Source organism: Branchiostoma lanceolatum, chromosome 16 (assembly GCF_035083965.1).
Source record: "Branchiostoma lanceolatum isolate klBraLanc5 chromosome 16, klBraLanc5.hap2, whole genome shotgun sequence".
NCBI lineage: Eukaryota > Metazoa > Chordata > Leptocardii > Amphioxiformes > Branchiostomatidae > Branchiostoma > Branchiostoma lanceolatum.
In genome coordinates, this window is record NC_089737.1 from 1,921,028 (window position 1) to 1,948,689 (window position 27,662).

The window sequence follows — 27,662 nt, forward strand, 5'->3', positions numbered from 1 at the left end:
TAGGCAGTCATTGTCATTTGGGTGAAGTGATGAAATTCTTAAGGGCATACCACATCGGGGCATGTCGGGCACGTCAGGGTTTCGAACCCAGAACCTCTTGAGTCTTGGGCAAACACTCGAACCATTACGCCACAGAATGCCACTAGCCCGTCCGTGCTCTTCTATGATTTTATACGTTTCCTGCGAAAGACTAGAGGAATCCGTGCATCGAACTCGAACCGCGAAAACCGCGAACATAAAGCAACCGCAAACATTTCCCCTTTTACAGTACATCACGGGTTCAAACTTCCATGCAGAAATAAAATCAAATTTGCAACTTATCTGCGACTGACTGTTTCACAAAAACAGGAAATAAACCGCCACAATCCTTGGCTGTAACTAGCTATGGCAGACGTAGTCGGGACCTGCTTTAGTTCTGGCAGTGTGCCGATGTGTCGCACCCTAGATGCCCGCACGTCCTTTGAAATCCTCTTTCTCAAGTTTCTGTGAAAGAATTCCTTAGAGATCTCCTTATCTTTTACCGGATAGATGGCACGGAATTCAGCTTTCACCTACAGATGTTTGGCCAGCGATCGCGACTTTCTTTCAAGACCTGTTTGGCCGTAAAACTTTATGGCATTTTGTGTAGTTCGGTGGATAAGTCATGCCACCTGCCCTTGTGTGGGGTCACGACACATTCTGTCATTCATTGGATTCAGATGGGTAGACTGAAATTGACCTTGTAGATTTTCCACATCCTATAGAACCCAACCTTACGTAGCCAAAAGTCACAGGTTTCTTAAAGTACATGTACTTAGTAATCAGTTCTTGGCAATCAGTACTGAAACTCTACATGTCGCCCTCCTCTGCACATGTTGCTTATCAGATATTTTAGCTAGGTGAAGAGATTTTGTCCAAGATATCGTAACTATGAATTGATGGTTTGGAAGTTGTCCCAGGGCCATTCGTGTCAAATTTAATATCCTGTTCATGCCACCACCCTCCGCTTTAACGATAAAAGCTAACGGACTAAAATCATCGAGAAATTAGGAACACTATAACGTTATATTTGCTTCTGACGTAATTTGGCTAGCCACACGTCACGTTTGACGTTATGGAATAGCGATGCTGTAATATTTCTCCAGTTAGACCACACATGACCTTGAACCTGTCACATTGTCTCTAATACTTTCCGGGTTTACGCAATGCATTTTCTGACCATTTTGCTGTATTACATGTCATTAACCTTGACAGGATCTGTACGTGTTTCTGTCTCTGACAAACTGATGAATACATTCAAAGTTGTTGCGTCAATTAAAATCTTGATTTCTTTGATGATATCTTTTTTAAAGTTAAAGTTTTTAGATGTCGTTGCATAGAGATTTCCTTGTAAACTAAAGATAATTGATGTCTTCAAAACGTCTTTCGCTGTTATGATCCGTCCCTACTAGAGGGCAACATTTCTGCCGAAATAGCCACTCCAACCTCCAAACTCCAAATTTAGGAATCTGAAGAAGTCGAATTCGTTAATGATCCATTGAGGGGCGCCGCGGAAACCACTGGTTCGAATTAGCGGACCAAGCTCCGGTCAGACGAGGGTTTCTATTGGTCGCTGTGTGATCTTGAACGTCCCATGGGGATATAGGAGACAGTTGAGAGACCCCGGCGCTTTCGGAGCTAGTCTCGACAAATACCTACCACTTTCTCTCGGACCTTCGGTCACAGAAGACCAGTCTCGAACTTTCCGCGCGAAAACGACAAACTTGGAGAAAGATTCGTTCCGAGGGAATTTATCCTGGGAACGAGACCAAGATGGCTGCCCGTTCCGTCCAGACGATTTTGATCGCCTTGATCGTGGTTTCTGCAACTCAGGTAAGGTTTTAAAACCTTTGTTGAAAATGTTCGTTCCAGTTGACACGATCGTGGTTGGCGGTTTGATTAAATTTGAGGGGTTTTGACTCCGCCGCATGTTAGTGTGTACGTTGACAAGGTAAGGTGTAACAAGGGCCAATTTTTTAATTTAAGAGATTTCCTCGCAAAACCGGGCGACGATGCGGCTGCCAACAAATGGAAGAGTTGGCGCTGCCTGGCTGAGTTGTTTACAAGTTTTTACTGTTTCTGCACCGCAGGCGATCTTGCGGTCGATCAAACAAATTGGCATTTTTCTGCTTTCCTGAAACAGATCATTGTTGACAGTTTGTTTGATTGGAAAATTATTTGAAAACAAAATCTTATTCAGACCCAAGTAGATCATATGCATGACAGAAACTGATGGTTTGCGAACTGTAACAAATTATTCTTTTTATAGGCGAACGTGGTGGAAAATTCAATTCCTAGTCTAGCATTACTTCTAGTTCCACCGTCATTTTCAAGTTGTTTTTCACCATTGTTGGCGACTGTAGAATAATGATGATTTTGTTGTTGGGATGAACCTAATTTTATATCATAATTAGTACCATCCTCCTCCCTGACAGTTGTTTTCAGTGTCCCCTGCCTAAACCAGCATGACTGGAGTCGCGGAGTTACCCGTGTCTGTAATTCATTAGGGGTAGAGTACAGTCTGTGGTGCCAGCCGGGGTTTGTTTGTTTGTACCATCTTGATTATTGTTAGCGTCCGCCACGATAGTCACCAACAGACATACTGTCAATTCATATAAGTCCGCGTGGTTTTTATTTCGCGCTAAGGCGAAAATAAGAAATGTGTTCACGATGGTTTCAATTTTGCGGCAGCGCTATCGTTACATACTGCTGCAGTATTGGACCAAAATGTTCGCGGTGGTTTTTAGTTCGCGGTGAAACGGTCGCCGCGAAAACCGCAAACATAAAACCACCGCGAACATTTCTGCATTTACGTAATTTGTTGTTGTAGTACCGACAATTGTGCTGATTTCATTTTTTGAGTGAACTTTAACCAGGATGGTGCCCGGTTTGCATGTCACTGGGCCGTCAAGATCCCATGCACGTTTTTGAAGTCGCCTAAAATATATTTTAAAACTAATTTAATTTAACTTAACTGCAGATCTGCCAAATCGGCAGCCAAAAGGTACGGTATCAAAACACTTTCAATCTAGCTAACAAAACAACCATTACGAATGGAGGTATTGGAACGCCTCCTCCCTTACTTCCGACGTAATTGGCCAGTAAATGTAGAAGAGCTACGATAACTTCTTACCATCACTAAAGAGCCGTGGGAAAGGATAGAGACATTATGATCGCTGCTCGTCCTTTTGGCGATCTGTTCTTGCAGTTCTGTATGGATCAGCGTCGTTGTTAATGCTTGAGTGACCTCCTTCTATTGCCCAAGCTCGCTAATTTTGATCTTGAAATGATTATTGGTGAGCTTACCTATTTGGTGATGGGGTGATCTCTTGAAAATTATGCCACCTTTTCACTAGACGGCGATTGCAGTCTCCAGTGGAAATGGGTGTTAACGTGAAACAGGCCCCAAACTATTATATCATCCATTGAATATATCAAGATTACGTGGTCTTGCCACCCCTCGAAGGGTAGATGTGGCATCATAGGGTGAAGTGAAGCTGTGGATCGTTAATAGGTCTACTGTAAAAGTTAACATTTTCGCGGTGGTCTTTAAATGTTCGCTGTTTTTTTAAACCAATGCGAAATTGCTTGTTCAGTCTTTTAGTTTTACCTGCCTACCTATATCCCCCATCGTTTCAATCGTTATCTTAAAACCACCGCAAACACTTCCTACGGCAAAATTAAAATCCCCGCGTATCTAAAGGCATTTACAGTATTTTGTGGAATTGCAGAAACCGCAAGGGGTCTTCAGCAACGCGGTTGGAGGTTGTAGAAGATGACAGGGTCCTCTTATAACTGCTGAGAAACTTCAAAGCGACGGGGAAAGAAAAATGTGGCAACTCAAATGAGGGGGAGGGTCCGTAGATCTGACAGGGTCTGTGAAAATTTGAAACTCAAGATTGATGTACAAGGTCTGTTGACAATTCGGGTAATTACGTATACGTCAGGGATGTTCGTAATTTTAGAAAAGGCCCGGGTACCTTGAGATCTAGTCTTATGGGTATCTATCGGCTGATCTTCAAGGTGAACATTCAAGGTGAACATCTGCCTTGCATCATGAGCTCTAGACTCTACCAGCCTCTGCGGGTCGCTGGGAAAATAGTAGAAATTGGCCAAATAGAGTCAACTGTATGAAGGGGGTCGGCTATGGAGATAGGGTCCAAAATATCTGCGGATGGGAATGTTATCCTCCATGGCCAAAGTCCGCCGGCAAATGTCTGGTAGAGACTACATGAGCTCCCCGGTATCTCGGGAGTGTATTTGTATTTGTATTCTTATCTATGAGTGTTGCCTATAGATCCCATTAGCCTACAAATCAGAAAGGAGGGCTGCAAAGATACGCCGTCAGAAAAAAAAGGGACAATGCTTTAAAATTAGGGCCGGTAAAATATCCCTAAGCCGGTCCCGTGGTTTTCAGGCCTTGTCCCGGGGAATCCAGAAGACTCCCAGACTTCTTGACTGCGGCGATCTCTGACGCCCTCCCACAGACGGCATGCATGTTGATGATAATTCAGAAAGTCTGGTTCTGAAAACGAAAAGGCATGCTTACAAGATATGGTCCGACCAACTGCTGTTATTGATTTTATATATCTGATTATAACTACCAGGTACTTCTTGTGAAGATGCTTGTGAAGATGCAAGAGAATCAAGAAGTGAACATGAAAAATTGAGATATAGTTTTTGGCCTGTCTTGGGTCGTTTTCTTTGTTTCTCAGTGGGTGATCAGTAGCCTAGATGCCAGACAATCTCTATAGTATCTATCGTGTACATATAATGGAGATTGGGGGTCTAGTTTCCAGGCTAGGCGCTCAGAATACCCTTTGTATTGTCACTTTTGTATTTTTTTTCACTCTGTCTTGGGTTGAATTCTGTAAACTTCTTGGGTTAAATTCTGTAAACTGTTGTAAACGAAAAGACAAGTCCAGGTCTTTCCGGTTCCCCTGAACCCTGGATGTCATCCAGACTAGTTTCCTCAGCCATTAGCAGCACATTAGACGGTCTTACAAATTGTCCCGGCAATAAGATTCTCCAAACTAGTAGCACATGGGGAGAGAGAGAATCTGAACAATGTGGTATGTACATGTCACCAAGTTATCCAAGCCTCTATTCTCAGAAACACTTGGAATTGCCCAGAGGGTATATTGGCTCTGTTACTTTGACCTAGAAAAGCTGGAACGGATTTCAGATGAACTTATTAAGGATGCAAACTCCATCATTTCTGACAAGCCACCGCAAGTAAAGGTCTCATTTATGTATTACTCCGAGTGGGTACAATGGTGGGAGTACTCCTAAAAGAGTGCTGACCCCAAAAATAGACGGCTGCATGAACTGGTGTTTCTAGCTGTGAGAAATTTTCTTTTTTAGCTAGACAAATTGATATAAAAGTTTAGTGAAAGCTTGATTGTAACTGACGAAATTAGCAGGTAATGTTTGGCAGCAGCACGGTTGGTCGGAGGTTCACAGTCCTGGCTTTTGAATTGTGCGGTCGTACGCTAGGAGCGGAAAAGTGCCTCTTGCTGGAAGAGACTAATTGCAGTTTGTGATGCTTAGAAACTGTTGGCAATTTTGTGCACAACGAAGGGTAAACGCGCTCAACAGAAAATTAATGATATGTTCAGTTTTCATGTAACGTTAGGTTCATTACGAACGCGCCCACCATGTACGTATTATAACATAGAAGTCTATGGAAAGAAAAAACTCATGAATGAGGCCTAAAGTGTATGGCTGACATCCGCGTGCGCAAATGGGACTACAGTGGAGTACACCACATCGGAAGTTGCTTTCCAGAAAGTTCACCCGCTGTTTTACCACAGGTGATTTCTATTACAGGAATCATACCAAACTTGACCTTCCATTTAACAAGGTCATTTCGGCACGATGTCAATGACCTTGCACGCAATACCTGCAAAGTCAAAGCTGGTCAGTTTCAGAAACTACTTGTGAAGACGTCAATAGAGATAGCTCAGTTGTGGATTCAAAATTTCAAACAAAGTCAAGGAAAAGGCATGTTATTACTATTAGGTACCGCGGTAGTCTAGAATCCAGACTGTTGCAAGGGTCCAGAAAGGCCAGCTCTTCGGATCCAAGTTCAATATGCAGCAGAACCCATGGGCCCCACGAGGAAAAACTGCCTCAGCCCCCCATGAAAGGTCGTAAAAAGTTTCAGAAGCTACTTGTGAAGATGTTAATTAAGATTGCTGATTGTGGATCCAAAGAAAGTCAAAGTCATGTGACTCATGTCTATTAGGTACCGGTAGTCTAGAATCCTACATTCATCAACTGTGTCTATATGTTAACTACTTTAGAAGACCTGCCCAGTGCAATGGAGGGTAGGGAGGGTTAGGGGAGAAGGGCCATGAGCACCTGTGAGGCTGTCACAACCAGATGATGATGAGTCTAGAATCCAGACTGTTGCCAGGGCCCAAACTGGCAAGGTCTTCGGTCCCAAGTTCGATATGCTCCCAATGAAAAATTGCCACAGCCCCCGTGGAAGGCCCTCCTAGGGCTGTTAATTGGATTCAGGCAAACAAAATCACCGGGGTGGGCTGAAACCAGAAGGCAGACGTGCCGTGGAATCCCAGCCTGAAGCCCTGTGAGAAACCATGCTGGGGAATCAAGCATAACACTGAGTAACAAGACTTCCCCTTCGACCCCCCCCCCCCCCAAGTAAGTCAACAGATTTCCCGAAAGGTCCAGACCTTGACCTTGACACCTGCTTCATATTGTCTGATATGCGACACGCTATCAATGCCATCGACCTTGAACCGACCCCTGTGACCTTGTGAATTCGTGTCTGATGACGCAGGTTTGTCAAGTTCACTTCCAAGATCACACAACGTTTGTCTTATGCGTGACATTTTTCTCAAATCTTGAACAACACTAAACGGGCTATACGATTAAAAGAGATCTAAGATTTACATATATCATAGAGTTTCATGGGCAATCATAATCAAAGTTGTTCTTCTTCCTGACCACGTATATCCATCTGGCGAGAAATCGGCAATTACTGACATGTATTGGGTCAAATCAGGATGAAATGTTTGGACTATCGCACACCGGGGCATGTCCCTACTCTTTTTCGAAAGGTGTAGTGGGTTCTTTAACGTGCGTGGGGTGTGGCTCTCCCCAAACACGGGACCTCCATTAACTCAAATCTTTGCTAGCATCAAACCACAATCCATCCATTTCTCTCGCCCTTAATCTGTTCAATAGTTTAGTTAAACCTATCTTACTTTACTGCGCTGAAATACTGGGGACAAACATTCAATGCAGGGATTTGATTCTCAATGGTATATATGAAAGTCCCGCTGAAAACATAAGGGAAACAATATACAATATATTTTCACCGATATTGAGCACAAATGTAGCTCTCCTGAAGAAATGCGATGTGTCGTCGTCTCGTCCTGTTCTAGTTCGCTTTAAGAAATATAATGATGAATTAAACATTTTGTACCAATCAAAACTACTAGCTAACCAAAATATATCGTTGAACTATCCCAAATCATCGTATGAAGTGTCCGATCTAGAGTATGTTCTTAATTACTGTAAAACGCTACTTCGAGTTCCCAGAAGTTCCGCCGCCGTAAGGGATGAATTCGGCACATTTCCACTGTATAAAGAAGCCCAGACACAACTCATCAAATATTGGATTAGACTACAAAACCTTCCTATTACAGACGAAGCCACTTAATTGCACCTCGGATAAACGCACTTTCCATTTAATTGCACCGAATCCCAATATCCCAAACCGGTTCCCATTCACTGCATTGTTAGTGACTCCGCATATCTGCACCGCGCATGGTCATCAATGCCGGATAACTGCACCAATTTTTTTTCAAAAATCCTCGACAAGTTAACTGAAAAGGTGCGCTAAAATCGGCAAACGCGGTACAAATGAGCCGATACCTGCCGGTGTAAAGGCGCAATACCGCCAATATGTTCGAAACTGTTTTGAGTAACAAAAGAAGGCGGTCTCCATTGACAGTTACGTTGATAGGAATCGTATGGGAGGTCCCGGGCGGGTCACCCGTAATCAGTAACCAAGTTTTAGTTTCAATTCCTAGTTTCATGGCGGTACATGATTTACGTAAATCGACAACTGCGCTCTACGTAATGTAACACAGAAACTGTTATCCCATGAGTGGCATGACGATGTTTCAGAATGCCTCCCCTGTAACATTACGTGCATGCGGTAGATCGACATGGAAAAATGAAAGAATGCAAAATCAAAACAGGTTCGTAGTCATTTCTTTAGTTTCAGCAAAGGGTCAAAAAGTAAAGTTAATAACTAAATAATTTCGTCTGTTTTCTTTGTGCTAGTGTTTCTGACTAACAATACACCCCTCGCCCATGGTGGTGCGGTCCAGCTGGGCATTTCGCATAATTGCACCAGCCGGATAATTGCACCAAAAACGCTGACAAATGAGTGGTGCAGTTAAGCGGATTCTACTGTAAATGACAGATTAGTTTAAAAAAAAGCTTATTATATTGCTGTGGAACAGGAACAGGGCTGGGCCGTTCATGTGCGTGATATATTATGCCGACACGGCTTCCAAAATGTTTGGCTAAACCCAACAGTTGACGCCAAGCATTTTGGTATTAAACATGTTCAAAGAACACCTGAAAGACACGTTTGTTTCTGGCTGGAGGCAAGAGCTAAGAAGTTACAGCAAGCTGCAAACCTATTCTAAATTCAAAACTGACTTTACATCTGAGAAGTACCTTTCCACAATCCAAAATAAATCGTTTGTTGCGAACATAACCAAACTGCGAATTAGCGCACCCTGTTTAGAAATAGAAAAAGGTCGTCATAATAATGTACCAGCCACTCAGAGACGATGTCCTACCTGCAAACATACTGTTGAAGATGAATTCCACGTTCTTTTAACATGTCCCACGTATATTGAAGAAAGACAGGAACTTATGAATGTTATCACCCGCAATGCAAACATAACCTTACCATCTAAGACAAGTTCAGAAACGTTTGATTTACTCATGTCATATCCTGACGCAATTTCCTTGTACATAGGCCAATACATATCTACCTCTTTTCTAAAAAGAAATCGATTAATTTCTGACGCAAACAATTGATGTTTCCTGTATATCATGTAACATACTTCCATATATGTATTCTGTATTACTCTTATTGGATACTGTAGTGTTTAGACTTAAGTTTTGTAGAATTCATTAGCATTGTTAATAAGCAAAGATGCATATGTCTTTATGATCAATAAACTTTGATTGATTTGACGTCCTATCTGAGGGACGTCCCTAACAAGTAGGTACTCATTTACGAGTGAAGTGAGCAAATTTTAAGTGCCTTTCCCAAGGGCACAACGTCGGAGCGCATGTCCAGACATGTCTGGTGGCAAACCGGGATCGAACTCGGGTCCCCTTGTTTGAAAGCCGAATGTTCTAGCCATTACGCCACACGACGCCACCAGAGCAAGAAATGAAAGGTCAAAGGAAGTAGCATCTTTTCTAAAAGCAGACCACCGAAGAAGGCTTATCTCCTTCGGATGTCATTGTACATGTGAATCATTTACTGTTCGCTAGAAGACGGCATTATAAACACATTGGTTACAGTAATACAATGTTAGTTAGTCATTTAGCTGTGGCCATCTAACATCTGAAGGGGGGGGGGCACAGAGAAGACGTCGTAAAGGGACTTGTTACTTGCCCCAATTGCAGCCCATGATAAGACCCACAAAAGCAAGGCCCTATAAAAGTACTTACCTTAACTTCAAGGTACAAGGGTATACTTGATAAACATGCGAAGAAAACAGAGGGTTGTACAGCTCAAACTCCCAGAAACGCCACCCAGAAACTAAACTAGACTATATCCATCCGCATGACCCAACAACACACATATGTTCTTACGACACCTAAACTGCTGAACTAAACAAATTTCAACCAAAGTGGGAAAGCTAAGACCCTACCTGTTCCTTCTAACCAAAAAAGTATCCAGATTGGGCAAAAAATTTCAAGGAAAATAAAGATATTAAAGATTTTAAGTAGGGACTATAAATGCTCTGCGCTCTAATGCGCAACTCAACTTTGGGGTGTTAAAGTCCTAAACCCCAGAACCCTCACCCCCACCCCCTTGATCTCCTGTTTTCTCACATCTCAATTTTTCAGAATTTTCTCTATGACTCTCCCAGATTATGACAACGTTTCCAAACTCTCTTTTTTTCACCGCGCCAGCATGGATTGATTTGATAAGCCCGAGCGACCATTTGGTAAGAATTATCGCCACACTCTCACCGAGCCAAACGTTCCTCACGTTCTTTATCTATTTATTTTGATTTACCACATTTGTGGAAGGATTGACATAACAGGTGACTATCACGTTTTCAAGATGTAATCCCAGACAAGACTGTAAGATTTGGACCATCGCACACCGGGGCATGCCCCTACTCTTTTTCGAAAGGTGTGGTGGGTTCTTAAACATGCGCGCGGGGTGTGGCTCTCCCCAAACACGGGACCTCCATTTAACGTCCTATCCTAGGGACGTCCCTGACCGGTAACCCTAGATGAGCTAGGTACACCTGAGTGAAGTGAGGAAAGTCGTGTTAAGTGCCTTTCCCAGGGGTACAACGTCGTGGTTCGGACATGTCTCTGGGCACAACCCGGGATTAGATCCCTGGTCCCATTGTTTGACAGCCGCGCGCTCTACACGTGCGCCACATGACGCCACTGTAGGTCGTCTTTGCTCTCCAGTTGGTTGTAGATGTCCTCAAATACACTACGTTGGAAGAAAAACAAACTACCTATGGCATTACGTTACCCAATAATCGCAAATATCTATAACAATCTGATGATTGAAGGTTATCTCCACTATACTTTTCCTAGCCTGGATGCCAGACGGTGTCCAGGGCCTACACAGGCCAGCTCCTCGGCTGCAGAGCTATCATCGATCAACTTCAAGAGGTATTATTCGGTGAAGGTAGAGCTTGGAACTAATTAAACAGGATGACACTCAGGCTAGGGCCAACATACCCCAAGAAAATTTTACCATAGTTGATAGTATACCCCCGACCCACCCACCCACACACCCGAGACTGCTCAGGGTGGAAAGGGAGGTGGGCTGTGTTAAAATTTCATTGGGGGGTATTTGGCCCGGGAGAAATAGTATGGCATTCAGGCTACACTTTCCCAGACACTTAGCCTGGGTGCCAGACCATGTCTTTACATGTTCCCATTGCCTCTCACCGAGCCAGGCCCTGACCTGTACACCATTGGAGAAGTTAAGGCTCTCCTGAAGGCTACTAACTCTAGGAAGTCTACTGGACCAGATAACCTTCCAAACTGGATTTTGAAAGAGTTTGCAGAGGACTTGGCACCAGTAGTCACACATTTATTCAATTCCTCATACCGTGAGGGCACAGTACCAGAGATATGGAAGTCCGCCAATGTCGTCCCAGTGCCCAAGTCTGCTGGTTCATCAGATGTCCGCAACATGAGGCCGGTGTCTCTCCTTTCAGTCCTGGCTAAACTGTTAGAAAAGTGTGTCCTGAAAAGACTGCTCCCTTCACTGCGTGCAGTTATCAGGGACCAGTACGCGTAACTGCGGGGATCGTCTACGACCATCGCCCTGGTGCGCATGGTTCACACCTGGCTGACTGCTCTGGACTCCAGAAAGCCAACCCTTATTCGAGCATTTTTTGCTGACATGAGCAAAGCATTTGATCGTGTTGATCATGCTTTGCTCCTCCAGACTGTGATTGATCTTGAACTTAGCTCAAGAATGGTGGCATGGATTCACAACTACCTGACCGACAGACAGCAGAGAGTAGTTGCAAATGGTGAGATGAGCTCCTGGCGCACACTAACATCTGGCGTCCCGGAAGGTGGAGTCATCTCTCCATACTTGTTTTTGCTGTTCATGAGCACCCGGACAACAGTTTACACCGACACGTTGAACATCGGCTACGCAGACGATGTGACCTTGTCCAGGACACTTTTAGCACTTAAGGCGGACGAGGACAGGTCAGTCGCTGAGGAGTCGTCCCACCTTGACTCTTGGGCTAGTGAACAGAGGATGTTACTGAACGGCATGAAGAGCCAGCTGCTCCAAATATGTTTTTGCAAGCGTGTTCCTGTGCCACCTGCATTGACCCTTGGGGGACAACCAGTCCCTGTTGTGGACTCGGCTAAGGGACTTGGCTTCATTCTGGATAAAGGTCTCACTTTCAATGAGCAGGTGAATTCAATGGTAACCAAGGCCTCGCGGAGACCTCATTACCTTAGACTCCTCACCAAACAAGGCATGAGCGTGTCTGACCTTCTTCAAGTGTATACAGCCCTGGTCAGGCCTGTGCTTGAGTATGGGCATGTACTCTTGGTCGGCTGCAGCAGACAACAAGAACTGGCAATGGAGAGGGTTCAGAGAAGAGCCTTAAGGATCATATCTCTTGGTGGAAGGAGGAGTCTTCCAACCCTTCCAACTTTGAAGGAGAGACGTGAGCTTGCTGCTCTCAAACTGTTTAAGTGCATGCTCAAATCAGACCACCCGTTGCATGATCTGGTTCCAGATGTTAGATCAGTGGGCACTGGAAGGTCTCTAAGGAACTCTGGCCGAATAAGTGTCCCCTTAGCCAGGACGAACAGACTGTACAACTCTTTCCTCCACTACACCATCCGTTTGTACAACAGTCAATTGCAGTCTGCGTCGTAGTCCGTTGTTATGTCATATTTGTGTACATAGGTATGTTATACGAATAACATACATGTACCTGTATATGTTACTTCTGTGATGTTGATTCATACAAATAAAGATTTGGAAGATTTGGAAGACCACCGCGCTCCTGGTGCTAATCCTTCGGCCGGGGAAGCAACTCGCGCCGCCGCCACAGATAGCACACGGCCCACTAATTAGCTCTCGATAGAAATCAGAGTTCGGCTGCCAAGCGCTCCCGAGTGCCAACTCTATCCCTACTACTAGGTCTTCCCCGCCCAAAAGGGGTTATCATCGCATCGCGCGAAAGGTCTGGTATCCAGGCTACAGACACTCAGCAATTACACTTTATATCCCATCCGTCCCCCAAAGTACGAGAAAGTTTCCGTTCTGCATTATTTGAAAAGTGTAGAATTTCCAGTGTTTTCAATCCTCTGGATTTGTATCCAACCGTTTTTATCCTACTATCGGCCGTTTTTAATAGCTCACAGGAATGTTCTAATTAAACGCGAGTCACTCTCAATCCCGTCTGCCAGTACCAGTCGCCTTGTTTTTCATTTGGACAACTGAACGGAAATTCATTCCAGAAGTCCGAAGTCTACGGAGTGGGTAGTGTCTTCTGATAGAACGTCTGCACAAACAAATTGTTCGCAGTGGTCCCTGTGGAGGCATGGGTTGGATTGACACAGAAAACAAGTTGTGTACCACTTAAAAGATAGCCTCTACCAGGCTCCGCCGGATGGCTGGAAAAATAGTAGAAATTGGCCGTAATAGAGTGAATAGTGTGCCTTGGCACACTATTCACTCTATTACGGCCAATTTCTACTATTTTTCCAGCCATCCGGCGGAGCCTGGTAGAGGCTACTTAAAAGATGCCTCTGTTGAGGTGAGAAGCCAGACTGATGCACAGCGCAGAAGAAAATCGAATCCGCAGAAAAGAGCTTTGCAACAAAACTGAGTCAGCTTACAGATGTGATTTTTGTGGCAGAGACTGCCATTCTGGTATAGGGCTGTTTAGCCATAGTCGATGCTGTAGGGCTGTTGTGAATTTGGATTTTTACCATGGTCAATACTGACCGACGGAGGCCATATATTATTATGTTGAGGTGAGGCATGATGCTTTTTCAAGAATCGCTACGGCACGAATATTGTAGCCAAGCACACCGGGTCACCCCTACCCTTCTCGATGAGTGTGCTGGGTTCTTTTACATCTAGGTTTGACGTTTGAGGCTTATGCCTGAAGACCCCTCATACACGGACCTACTTAGCTGTGCACGATTATCCAAAGAATTCATTGGCTGACTGACTGGTTGCTTGTGTGCTTGGCTGGTTTATGATGTACATGTGTATTTGTTTCTACATGAAGAGTAAAGGGGAGTGTGGGGGGGGGGGGTGTCTATTAATTCATTAAGCAGTTTAGCCTGGATACCAGCCTTTTCCAGGTCTACACAGGTCAGCTCCTCGGCTCTAAGGCCAACATGCCCCCAACGAAATTTTACAACAGTTCCACCCCTTTCGAGTTAGTCGAATGCTAAAGTCAGTGGGTATTTCCTTGAGGTCATGTTGATCCTAGAGCCGAGGAGCTAGCCTGTGTAAGCCATGGAAACAGTACGGCATCCAGAAGTAGGTCAAGTCACCGTTAGTGCACAGTAATCTCTAGCCTGGAATCCAAACCTATTATAGCTCCCGAGTCTCTCTCCGGGAGCTATAATAGGTTTGGATTCCAGGCTAGGCTATCTCTGATTCCCTCACCCTCGCCGGAGCTTTTGATGTTTCAAACTAGAGGCCCAATTTATACAGAGTTTTTTAAGATATCTAAAAATCCGCCGACATCTGGGCCTTAGATATCTGGACGCATTTATACACACCGACAGGAAGTACCGCAGGACTCACGCAGCGCGCTAATTGCACTCGTGACCCTATTTAACCTTTTGCGCGCGTTTCAAAATGGCGGGAGAACCGCCTGTGTTTTTCGTCATGATGAATATGGTATTCTTTCTTTATCTGACTCGTGTGTGGCTAAACATGAGGCAGCAAGCAAGGGTTGAGCGTAAGAGGCGTTTGAGGTACCGGGGAAGACGACAGCGACCGGTCAGAATCAACGCTGCGTTCCTACTCGCTGCCCTTGTTGTGGCGGAGGGGGGAGGGCCGATCCACCGAATTATCTGGCATCACGAAAGAAGTCCGTCGTCCGTTTGGGAGCAAATGATCCTTGATGCTAAGAAGTTTTCCCGCTTTATCGCCCGCCAAATATGCAAACTAGCGTTAACCCTGACCTCCAGATGTCTACTACGCGACACATTCTGTTTAGACGTCCGGCTGGAGCGGTCGGGGACTCCCGCTGAGTTGTCGGGCGAATGCTTCAGAGTGGTCGGCTGAAATTTTCCCGACATCTAAAAAAACCCTCATTAAGACCATAAAATTCCTGTTTAGACACAGAAAAAAGCTGTCGCCTGGCAGGTATCTGCAGTCCAGATATCTAGACAAGCTGTGTGTAAAGAAAACTGAAGCAGGGATGTCAAAGCATCCTTTCCTTTCCAAGAAATCGATGTTTTCTGTTATCGCATTACCCATCGGGCCATGGCTCATCCTTTTATCATCAAATATATGTATAATGTATCTAGGGCATGAACTGTGAGGGGAAGTCAATTGCAAAGAAAAAGTGAAATGGATCGGATGAAATAGCAACGAGGCTTTAAAGAAAACCTTTATACTTCTAACTGATAAGGCACCCAATGCGTGGTCTTATGCTTCATGTCTATTAGAGTCAGTTTATCCTATTGATTCTAGCATTCCACATCCGCTTGCTTGTGTTGAATAGGTATGCGTTCACAGTCCTTCAGCAGAGACCTTTCATGCGTGTTGTCTCCTCCGCACACAGGGTGCACCTGACCAGTCTGGAGGGGTCAAATATTAGCCTCTACCACGCCCCACGAATGGCTGGAAAAATAGTAAAACTTGGCCAACAAGAGTTCCGCGACCTCATATCTCCATGAACTATTCTGTTCATGCAAATGACTTACACATTTACATAATATATGCTTGGTCATAAACACCTTTATCTAACTTAGACATGATGCAATATTGTCAGTCCTATCATTTTCCACTTGGATGAATTATGGCACTTTTGCATTAATTATGCAAATGAGGAATTCATTTGGTATCTGTTGATGCTCCACTTCCCTTTAACCACATGTTACATGTATTTGAGTCTTATAATGGTAAACACTGCAAATATAGATTTTCCTCATTAGTTATGCAAATTAAGTGTTGATTAGCATAATTTGCCCATCACTGTGTACATCTATGTCTATGCTACCTGCATACTAAATATCATGGAAACCCGTCGTCCCTTTGTTCAGTTATTCTCCTTAGAATATTTTCACAATAACGCCACTGCAGTTCCAGAGCAAGCTGCTAGGGGGCCCAAACCTACACCACTTTTTTATTACATCACAAGCTATCTGCCACCCAAAAATCAAGACCACAGCACGTCCAGGTCAAAAGATACAAAAACGGAAGTTCTGCTGCAGTACCAAGGTCACATACCAGGGGGCCCAAAATCAACCTTGAATTTCGGCTTCACAACACCTGCCCACATACCAAATATCATCGTAATCCATCCAGAGGTTCTTGAGTTATGCTGACTCAATAGTCCGGAAACACAAACACAAACACACACACACACACACACACAAACACACCAAAAACAATATCTCAATTTTTTTCATGGAGATAAAGAGTGCATAGTATGCTAAGGGATTCGGCTAGTATGCTAAGGGATTCGGCTACGGAGAGAGGGTTTAATATGACATCCACGCAAAACTGTAACTTTTTATAGCGGACTAACTTCTATGGTATGTTATTCGTATATTTGGCCAATTTCTACGATTTTTCCAGCGCCATGTGGAGCATGGTAGAGGCTAGTCAAGTATGAGGATAAAGGGATGCTGTAACTCACTCGTAATATACTGGTGATGAATGATAATGATAATATGATGCGTGATAAATGTTTTTTTCTCTCTACAAAACGATGACATTGGTGGTAAAGATTGAATATTTTACACTTCCCTTCTGTGTTTGTTTTCCAGGCTAGATCTATGCCGGGATGCAGCAGCAGCTCGTCGTGTTCAAAGGACCAGTTCTGTCTCCGGGGGTCATGTCAGGTAATCAGAAACACTCGTCTGGTTATCTGCGATGTAGTTATCTTTCAGTGGACGTCTGATACTGGCTGAGACAAACTTGATTTACACACACGTTTTCGGGGTTAGCCTATATATCGAGTGGGGTTATATTTTAGAGATCCGTATACCGAGTCTGGTATCCAGGCTATTTCGGGGTCGATTCGGGGCTCAGTGTGGGAGGTGCTTTGGGCTACTCAAGTGGAGTTTTCTTAGTAGAAAGCGCTATTCGACTGACCTAGGGATCTCCTTGCACAGTAAGGGGTCGACTCCACGGCGGCTAAAAAACGCGCGTGCAAAAGGGTGTTGCCAATTGTTGGAGAGCCATTTTAAACTATCTAAGGCTATGTTGATTCGATTAGGCCACAGCAAGTAAATTGGATGACATCCTCCGCAGACTCCAAAATTAATGAGATAGGGCGAAAAAAAAACAAGGCGGGCCACAAAAAACAAGATTCCTATATTTTCAAATTTTGAGATCATAAGTCTTGTTAAACAAGAATTGGGGCGACGAAATATGATATCATGACCAACAGGTCTTTTATTCCTGTATTCAACCAATGAGGTTTCATATATGATATAAAACCTCCTTGATTTAATGTAAACATGTCCTTGTAGATGTGTATACATCTCAATAGACTAACTACAACAAATGCAGAAAAGAGCTTGTTGTACCATCATCTGAAGCAACTACACTGGGTATTCATATGCGATGAAACACCTTGTGTATACAGCTCAATTAACTAGACCCCCCCTCCCATTATTATATAATGTCCTTGTTAGAAATGCAGAAAATAGCTTGTTATTATACCATCATGGGCAGGTACTACACTGGATATTCATACGCAATGAAACACCTTAGACTGTCAACATTAAACTGTTCTTGAAGATGTGTATACAACTCAATTAACTAGAACAAACGCAGAAAACAGCTTGTCATACCATCATGGGCAGGAACTACACTGGGTATTCATATGCAGTGAAACACCTTAGACTGTTAACGTTCACGACATATTTGCTAATTTTTGGCATGTTGACCACCGTCGGAGGGCAATGACATTTCTTGTTTTTTATTTCGAAATCAGGCGAAAATCAATGAGCGCGCTGATGTCATCCATAAAAATTACTTGCTGTGGCCTTATATGGATGACACTTGCACGTGCATCAATTTTCGTCCGTGTCGACCATGCTGAAAATCGTACATAGCGGCAACAAAAATTCCAACGCTTTCTTCTACTAGGGTCATTTCCAAACCGGGCCCGGCCGGCCAGTTTGAGGGAACTATAAGCATGATGAAACAAAATACATAAAACGTTAAAAAAACTAATCGTTAGCATAATCGGTGCATATTTCTTGATAAACATAGAATACAACACGGTGCATTCCGTAACGCCCGAGGTACCGACCCGCAGGAGGGCTGGGACCAAGGGTGATGCGGAATACACCGCGTTGTATTCTATCTTATTGTTCGTTTCATCAAACAGCCCGTCCGGGCCCCGGGTTGGAAATGTGACTCTAACATTCCTCTCCCTTCTTCCCGGTGACGTCAGACGATGCCCTGTGACGAAGACCGGGACTGCCGGTACCTGGATATGGAGGTAGAGTCGTCCTGCGACACCAGCGCTCCACAGTCGGGTAGCGCCGGACACTGCGTGCAAAGCAGCTCTGTACGTAATAGTTAGAACATGGACAAAACGCGTTTACATGAAAATAGTTGCATCTATGATGGTGTTCTCCGCCCGCAAGGGGTAACATAAAGCCACTATCTCACTGAAACTGCGGCACGCTGGCGACCTCGCTGCGGCAGTGCGTTTTAACAGAGCGCTCAACGAATTCCATCGATACAAAACGAATCTTTTGACGCTTTGTGTACTTCGTTGTCCTTTCAGTCATACTTGTACGTTTTGCATGATAATCCGTTATGAAGTCAAAGGTAACACAACCCCCTCAATTAGTACTCAAGATTCAATTAGTTGGTGACTGGGAGACCCAGATTCAATCCAGGGAATGGCATCTCGGTTGGAGCTGCACTCGTCTTTCGGAATGGACATAAAATGGGAGTCCCGTGTTCGAGGAGGTGCCTCGAATACGTTAGAGGGGAAGGGCTAGCAACCCCTCCCTGTAAACATATATATGATATATTTACAGGGAGGGGTTATATATATCCCTGTAAATATACATATACCCTACTACTAAAAAGGCAGAGAAACTTGCTCAGCTCTATGCCACTAGGTACTACACGATACTGAACGAACGAATGAATGATGATATCATTATTATTGATGATGTTGTTGTTGTCGATTATGATAACGATGTGTATTTCCCATTCCAGACGGGACCTGCCCCTGCACAGTCACAATCATCGTACCCGTATCCGCCGTCGTATCCGGTGTCATATCCGTCTCCGTCCCCGTATCCTTCCCCATCACCAGTGCCGTATCCGTCGCCAGTGCCTTCCCCGTATCCGTCCCCATATCCTTCCCCGTCATATCCATCCCCGTCCGCCACCCCGTATCCAGTACCATCAGCTGATACTTCCTCGGTAAGTCCTTTCTTCTTGCAACAGATTACCATAGCGACAGCAGTGACCGACAAAAATGATGATCATGTGTTAGTACGATCACGTGATGTGAGCAGTGGGTCGCTCATTCTACCTGAAGAAGGTGTGAGATGCAGCTCCCCTCCCAATAAAAGTGCGAAGACGATTTCTTTACAGTCTTGGCCTTTCTATAATGTCTTTGATATGTATTTTGACATCTCCCAGCACAAATGGATTTCAGTGTGAGAGTTTGACAAGGACAGCAGCATACTAACAGACACCACACAGCATGCCATTCGTCCTCATTCTCTAGTCTAGCTGATGCATGGGAAATGGACGATCCTGTCGAAACAACTGGAAACGGCAGAGGAATGAGTGAGATAAAGCGTTGCAGGATAACAAAGTTCTCTATCCGAAACCAGAAAGTTACATCAGTCGATGAGGGGGATATAGATTCGGTCACGTTTGGGACCGCTTTCTTAACACTGCAACAGCGACACCTACCTGCAGTGCGAAGTACAACCAGTCATTATTGACCCGAGGAAGGTGACAAGACGGTCACCCAAGCGTTGTTATAATTTTTAAGTTGTGAATAGATAACTTTTTTTATTAGTCATTTACCAACCTGATTAAATTATTCACGAACGTTAAGGCCTCCGGGATCCTCGTAATTTGAACCAGATGTGGTAAGTGACAGAAGCGCAGACCACTAAACCACAGGGATACCCCCATTGACGAACGTTGTTAACATGTATTTTTTTCCATATCTGTTTCAGCTAACTGCCGATACCAACCTCCGGACCACGGTGTACTGCCTGACTAACCAGGACTGCTATTCGCAGGCCGGTACATCCTGTATTACCGCATACCAAATGGAAAACGCGCAGCTCCAGTACGGCTTCTGTGGGACGCCTAGAAGACCGTCTCCGTACCCGTACCCGGCCCCTGCACCACAACCTGTTCCAGCACCGGCACCGTATCCATATCCCTATCCGTATCCATCATCCCCCGTCCCTTCCCCTGTGCCAGCTCCGGCACCGTATCCCTATCCGTCTCCGTATCCGTCCCCTGTACCAGCACCGGCGCCGTATCCGTATCCGTCCCCTGTACCAGCACCGGCGCCGTATCCGTATCCGTCCCCTGTACCAGCACCGGCGCCGTATCCGTATCCGTCCCCGTATCCGTCCCCTGTACCAGCACCGGCGCCGTATCCGTATCCGTCCCCGGTCCCTTCCCCCGTACCAGCACCGGCGCCGTATCCGTATCCGTCCCCGTATCCGTCCCCCGTACCAGCACCGGCGCCGTATCCGTATCCGTCCCCGTATCCGTCCCCTGTACCAGCGCCAGCACCGTCACCATCGGTAGGTACCATTTGTAGTATTTGCAGTAAAATTGTATTCCTTCAAGGTGTTTCCTTTAGGGGAATATGTCCTTGCACTGTCAAACACAATGTCGAAGTAGCCTGGTGTCCAAACCTATTGTAGCTCCCGAGTCTCATTGCGGAAAGGAGACTCGGGAGCTATAATAGGTTTGGATACCAGGCTAATATCGAAGTGTCATTTTTCAATATCAGTACTCTTCCGTTCCGCTCTTCTCTCAATGGCGATCATGTTCTGGTCGTTTTCTTTTTCAGGATGACCAAATCTTTCGAAAAAATGATACCACCACCACTATCTATGAAAAGTGTTTATCTTGTTTTCAGCAATGTTATAGCGATTCTGACTGCAGTTCATACTCGTACTGTGCCGGAGGAGCTTGTTACCCAATGGTGGCACCTGTTTCAGTACCAGATTCTTACCCTAGCTCACAGCTGGTAGGTCCGCCGGTATCAGACAAAGGTCCTTTGAATGCCTAAGAACAGAGACGAAAGACGGTTTACCTTTTTGCTACTCTGACTGCCGAATGCTTCAGCTATGCTTGTTACCCTGCATGACCCTTGCTGAAGGAAAAACGGACACTTGACCAACGGACGAACTGCTGACGTCACCCTTCTTGTGGTCTTCCAACGCATTGTGTTCTGGAAGATGTTTTTGTCAGCTTCTGCTTGGATACGTAATGATGATGAAGTGATGAATGGTTTATTCAATCAAAATATATTGCAGCCTTTTGGGCTGAATTGCGTATCTCATTACAATTTAAAAACAAGCAGATCATTGTCCTTAAAACAGCTACAGTAGATCAATGTCTTTGGATATCAAATAGACTTTTACTTTCTATGATCATCACAATCGAAGATTAAAAAACGTGACAAACACGTAGTAGTTAAAAAGGTTACTTTCACGTTAACTTTTGCTGCATGTGGTTACTCCTGGACCAGTCAGTAAAACTATCTAGCTCTCCTTGCATCAGTGATGGCGAAGTGTATCTGCGCGATTCAGCTAGCGACAGGTCATCTACATACTTCCACCGTTCCACAGATGCTTCCCTCATGGCATCGTCGAAAACAACAAGGAGAATTAAAGGTCCAATCAATGTTCCTTGGGGAACGGAGCAAGTGAGGAGAGCTGACTCGTTGCCGTCTGTTAGTAAGGAAATCTCGAATCTATGGGATTAGTCCTTTAGTTGCTCCTAGATCGATTAGTTTCTTGATTGCCACCGTATGATCGATCCGATCGAATGCCTTTGAGAAATCGGTCATTACCATAGCACATACGTTAACAGTATTTGTCATGGCCTATATTGTGAAATAGAAAATAACATGCTTGGAACGGTAAGTCCTGTCCAATGCTCTAAAGACATTCACAGCTAAGGCACTGTCACATTTATCGTAGCATGCCGTGCGATTTTGATGTCGTATGATTGTAAAGCAGGCTTTGACAGAAGCTACCCCGACAAGGCTCTAAGACAGCATTTTTTGTAACAAGACAGGTGGATTTTGTACGACCCATGCAAGACTATCTCAAGACATGTCAAGAATGGCCTCACTTCGTGATCGTAAGATGATTGTTCGATGAATGCCAGTGACCAGGCCACGATTTGTTTTAACTTATATTTTGCTTCCAGAATGATTGGATGGATCAATTTTATTGCAAATGTCACCGTCAGCTGGGACCCAGCCACCTGATATACATCCTCATCGTTACTCTAAAGATTGCCACTTAAGTTTGGTACAAAATCAAATCTCACCACCTCTCATCCATAGCCTTGGTGCTCACCTGCTAGCCCGTGCTCATACGGAAGTACCTGTATTGGTGGGCGGTGTGTGCCGCACGGGGGTCCAGTACCGGCACGCCCGGCACCGGTGTCGGTGAGTTAACATGCAGATCTAGAACGATGGACGCGCTAAAATCTTCGCTGGCCGGAAAAGGCATAGATTTTCCGCTGAACCCTACGTCGCTTTAGCTTGTATCCCCTGCGAGCTTCATTATTATCCACGTTTTACAGCACCGACAGATGCCTTTATTTGCACCCACTCGAGTTGCGGCAGGCTACAATTGCCACGTGTCTTCAACCTGCTTTAGTGGTCTGTAGCTTAGCCGCACAGCGCTTGAAGCTCTGTAGCCATCGATGTACAGCAAGGAAAACACTGTAAATGCCATGAGGCTTTGACAGCATATCTGCATCTTTTCTTATTCTTCGTTTATTCGTCAATTGCAGTAGCTATGATTTGATTATTGCAAGATGTTGGTCATATGGCGAGATAAAAAAACATTTCAACGAATCCCTTGTGGGAAGGAATGCGTGTCATTGTCAATGTCTCAGTTTAAAATATTCACAATATTCAACACAACTGTCTTCTACGCAGGCATTGGCAGAGGGATGAACTTTGTTGATTGACGTCTGAATTAAACTTTTGACATTATGAGGCACAGGTAATGCCATCATGCTTCCTCGTCGGCAAGCAAGGTTGGAAAAAAAGAAGACCCTGGCCGGCATGTTCAGTAATTTCTCAGTGCGGCGCTGGTTAGATTGTGTTACACAGTCTCTCGCTGTCAGTGGCTTAAGATCTCACACGCCAGTTAGGCCATCCCATAGGAAATAACGTTCAAACACGAACCTTTCATGGCCGTAATTCCAATAAAAACACAAGAGTTTCCGGAGATGTTTTACTTTCTATTGCAAGCACACACGATCTTTAGACAATGAAAAAATTGTCACCAAAATATAACCTAGGGAGCGATCTATAATGGCATTTAAAACTGCCGTTACATGCCAGCCGCAAGAGGCTTTCTGGTGCCGAGAGAGCCCGACCGCAGTACTCAGGTCAAAATTGCGAGTACGTCCGACAATCGCTTGGATGCCGAAACTTTCCTGCCTTATCCTGTCAGAGATGAACAAGCTTTCATCTCAAATGCTTATTATATCAGGTGGGATCGATCAAAGGCAAATTATTTTCGACTTAAACACCTGACTTTGGAGCCCAATTATTTTTTTAGCCCGCACTCTTTTGGCATCTACACGCGGAGTAATTCAGGCATGAGACCTTATTGTACCTCCTCCCCTTGTTTTGGAGCTTCTGGCCATACACCACTAACTTGAGAAAACATTTCCTTTCCTGGAGTCACCAATAGCACTTCAGGATTCTCTGTCACTAGGGATACCAGTCATCACAGCCTCCAACACCATGGTAACAAACAGATAGCCTGACAATAATTTATCCATTTTATCACATACGTATTTATAAGTCAACAGGATCAGGACGTTCCCAATTATCCTGGCTTAGAGGTGTTGGCTCTTAAGCTTCTAGTGGGGCTGGCCAGAGGAGGGGCTGCTTAAAGCTTGATTTAGTTAATCTCCAAGGCTCCAAGCAGATCTTCCGGTGGTAAGACAGTATTCAAAGGGCCAAAACAGTATCCAACTGTCCCCGGATCGCCCTTGGATACTGTCTTGCGACCGGTAGCTCTGCTTTGAGATTAGATATTTATAGTCAGGCTAGGCGTTGGCAAGTTCTGTATCACTGCTGAGGAGTAGATTACTCTCCAAGCCAGAGGTTCGGCTCCGGCTGGTTTTACGTGATTTTGGGCGTTTTGTCGGGCTTTCTATTTTGTCCCGTTTTCTTTATGCCACCAAGCCAAACAAAAAGAAAACGGAACAAAATACGCAAAAACGCCTAAAATAACGTAAACCCGGAGCTAAACCTCTGCTTGGAGAGTAGGTGTGGCACCAGCACCGGTGTTGGGGAGTTTCTAAAGAAGCGTTTGCGTTTGAAATGTTGCTGCTCGTATCTTAATGATATAAAATCGACAGTTTGTTTACTTACCTTTTCCTTCCAGACTGATTGGGTGGATCAATTTTATTGCAATTGTCATCATCAGCTGGGCTCCAGAACTCGGATATATCCTCATCATTACTCTAAAGATTGCCACTTAAGTTTGGTACAAAATCAAATCTCACCACCTCTCATCCATAGCCTTGGTGCTCACCTGCTAGCCCGTGCTCATACGGAAGTACCTGTATTGGTGGGCGGTGTGTGCCGCACGGGGGTCCAGTACCGGTACGTCCAGTACCGGCACGCCCGGTGAGTTAACGTGCAGATCTAGAATGACGGAAACGCTGACATCCTCGCTGGCAGGCAAAGGCATGGCTTTTATGCTGAGCCATACGTCGCTTTACCTTGTATCCCCTGCTTGCGAGGCTTCGTCGTTCTGTGTTTTCTGCAGCCCTGCCAGATGCCTACATTCCCTTTATATACACCCCCTCGAGTTGCGGCAGGCTACCATGGCCACGTGTAATCAACCTGCTTTTACTTCAAAGGGCGGTAGATTTGCAGTGCTAGTGATTGGAGCTCTAGCCCTTTGTGTAAAGCAAGCAAAACGCTGAAGCTTTACGTAGTAGCGTGAAGCTTTAGCAGCATTTTATAATTGCTTCCAGAGATGTATGAAAGTATCTATGACCTCATTATATATTTTTTTAATCTTCGTGTATTCTTCAATTGTTTAAGCTGTGATTGCATGATGAGGGCCATATGACATCGCAAGAACCTTTCAAGAATTTCCTTATCATTGTCAATGGATCAGTTTTTAAAATCAACAATATTCAACACGTCCTCTCCACAGGCATTCAGAGTGGGATGAGCTTTATTGATCTTCGTCTCAATTTAAACTTATGAGGTACAGTTATTGCAATATCATGCTTCCTCATCGTTAATCCAATGTTGGGAAATTGTCTTCAAGTTGAAAATGGACGACGTAAGACCTTGAATAACTCGACAAGTCTAACTCCTCACTAGACTGCTTGTATAGAAAGTTTTCAGTGCGGCACTGGTAAGTCCTAGATCCTGTATAATGGGTGGATGTGTTTCGGAACCAGCACCTAGCCTTGTATCCAAACCTATTATAGCTCCCAAGTCTCTTCTTATGTGCGGAGGGGGCAGATGAGACTATACAAGGTTTGGATGCCAGGCTACCAGCACCGGCACCTTCGTCGAAGAGTCTCCGCTTCAAATGCTTGTTCTGCTGCTTGTATCAAAATGGTATGATATCGGCATACCTAAGGCTAAGCTCACGCGCATATAGGTCGTGTACTCACACTCATGGCTTTGATCGTGGAACTTGGTGGACGAGACAAGGCCCTACCTTGCCTTATGGCATTTCCCCACCATCTTCAACAATGTGACGACAAGACGACGATGCAATATATGCCTCGTAGAATCTAGAAGTAGCCAAACTCTGCTATTAAAGACTTAAAGTGTAAGTTTGAAGTGTATATGTAGAGCGCTTCGTCAGTAACCTGCATTGGCACTAACACATGTAACTAGTCTTTAATCATATCATATCCAATTGTATGTCACAGATGATAATGAAATGTTATGTTTCGGCAGAGCTACTGTTCGTCTGACGCCGGGTGCGGATCCGGATATCGCTGTGAGATGCCAGTCGGAACCTCCTATGGCTACTGCGTCGGCGCAAGTGACTATTCATACTACAAATCTAAGAAAGCGGAGTTTCCAGACAAGCAGCTAGCTGGAGATACCAATGAAGAAACAGTCGAATAGATAAAAAAGATAAAGAAGAAGACTAGTTGTGCACTTCAAAGGTAATATTATTTCATAACGGCACTCAACGTAATTATATGTAACGTTTCAATGCTTAACATAACACGTTGCTATCCTTGCTGAATACATTTAGTTGATTCTCCTATGGTTTTGTTAAATGTATTATCTTTTAGTACCATTGTGAGATTACAACTCAGATATGTCAAGCCATTGTATGAATCTAAATGGGGATAGTAGTGCTTGGTGAATAGAAATTTGCTATGTGTTAGTAGTAACTTAGTACTGATTTTAGACCATTCTAGAAAATATGAATTTGCGTGCTTCGTATGGCAGTTCAGTCTGGGACACTACTTGGTTATCTACAGTTTGTTTTAAGATCAGCGTAACGAAGACTTCATCAGCACAGTCTAGCAAAGCTTTTTCATGATAGAACACTTCAGCTTATTAAAAGTATCAGACGCATGAGAAAGACAGATACCAAGGTGTAGAAATGCCATGATTATCATATGTTTTGCTACTGGAGATACACGGCGCCGCTGCAAGATATATGAGGATATTTATGATCCCCTGATACATACGGAGTCAAAGAAACATTATTCCCCTTTAGTGCCTTGAAGTGATATGTGTATTTGTTGTCAGTTTTATATAACGTAACCTCTCCTTAGGTTTTCCACGGTAGTGTCGTCGTAGTGTGATTAGTCCTCGCGGTATATAAGACGCTGTCAATATTGCATGGACACTGTTAAGAATAGTTAAGTTTATTCTATTTGATTTTGTTACCCTACTTGTTTTTCGAAAGTATCAGGACTTAAATGATCACCAGAGGAGAGCTGGAATATTGTTTTTATTTGCCGTGAATTAAAGCTTGGTTTTCAACAACTTTCGGTGTGTTTTGTCTCGTACAATCTAGTAGAACACGACCTGTGTCAATGTTCTGGTTAACAGTGGTAAGAATCAAGCCTGAGTGCTCTACCCAGCCTGGAACAAAACAGGACGACACTCATACTAGTAAGAGTCATCTGATATAACGGATTGGAGGTGAGAAACAAGCCGCCAATGTGTCCCAAATTGAGCTCATTGACCTCGCCGGGCAGACCAGCTGTCAATGGACTATACCACACTACTTTCAGGAAAGGGTTGTCGATCTGTAATGCTGCAGTAACAACTGAAAAAACTGCTAGGGGGATCAATGTCCACCCGCACCCACATACCAAATTCATAAAAAGAATCTGGAATTATAGGTGCGAACACACATACACAACCCAAAACAGTACCCCCGTCGGACGTGAACCTCCTTCCCGGAGAATAGGATAC

General features: G+C 44.4%; 1 protein-coding gene across 4 annotated transcripts; it reads left to right on the forward strand.

The window, feature by feature from the left end:
* The first annotated feature begins 1,498 nt into the window (after window positions 1–1,498).
* LOC136421904 (uncharacterized) lies at window positions 1,499–27,227 on the forward strand. Of its 4 annotated transcripts, XM_066409477.1 has the most exons (8): window positions 1,503–1,851; window positions 16,786–16,860; window positions 18,426–18,542; window positions 19,208–19,417; window positions 20,191–20,775; window positions 22,557–22,661; window positions 24,765–24,872; window positions 26,175–27,227. In XM_066409477.1, the coding sequence occupies exons 1-8, from the start codon at window positions 1,792–1,794 to the stop codon at window positions 26,346–26,348; spliced, it is 1,434 nt and encodes a 477-aa protein (XP_066265574.1). In that variant the 5' UTR covers window positions 1,503–1,791; the 3' UTR covers window positions 26,349–27,227. The 4 variants fall into 4 exon arrangements, with proteins under 4 accessions (XP_066265575.1, XP_066265576.1, XP_066265578.1 ...); XM_066409478.1 differs by lacking the exons at window positions 22,557–22,661; window positions 24,765–24,872 and adding an exon at window positions 21,117–21,227 and having other exon boundaries at window positions 1,499–1,851; XM_066409479.1 differs by lacking the exon at window positions 24,765–24,872 and having other exon boundaries at window positions 1,501–1,851.
* The last annotated feature ends 435 nt before the right edge of the window (window positions 27,228–27,662 follow it).

Excerpts from the sequence above, each read along its gene's own strand:
- LOC136421904 (XM_066409477.1), top strand. The coding sequence starts at position 1,792 with ATGGCTGCCCGTTCCGTCCAGACGATTTTGATCGCCTTGATCGTGGTT. Across the intron at positions 16,861-18,425 it reads GTCTCCGGGGGTCATGTCAG|ACGATGCCCTGTGACGAAGA; the intron begins GTAATCAGAAAC and ends CGGTGACGTCAG. Across the intron at positions 18,543-19,207 it reads ACTGCGTGCAAAGCAGCTCT|ACGGGACCTGCCCCTGCACA; the intron begins GTACGTAATAGT and ends TTCCCATTCCAG.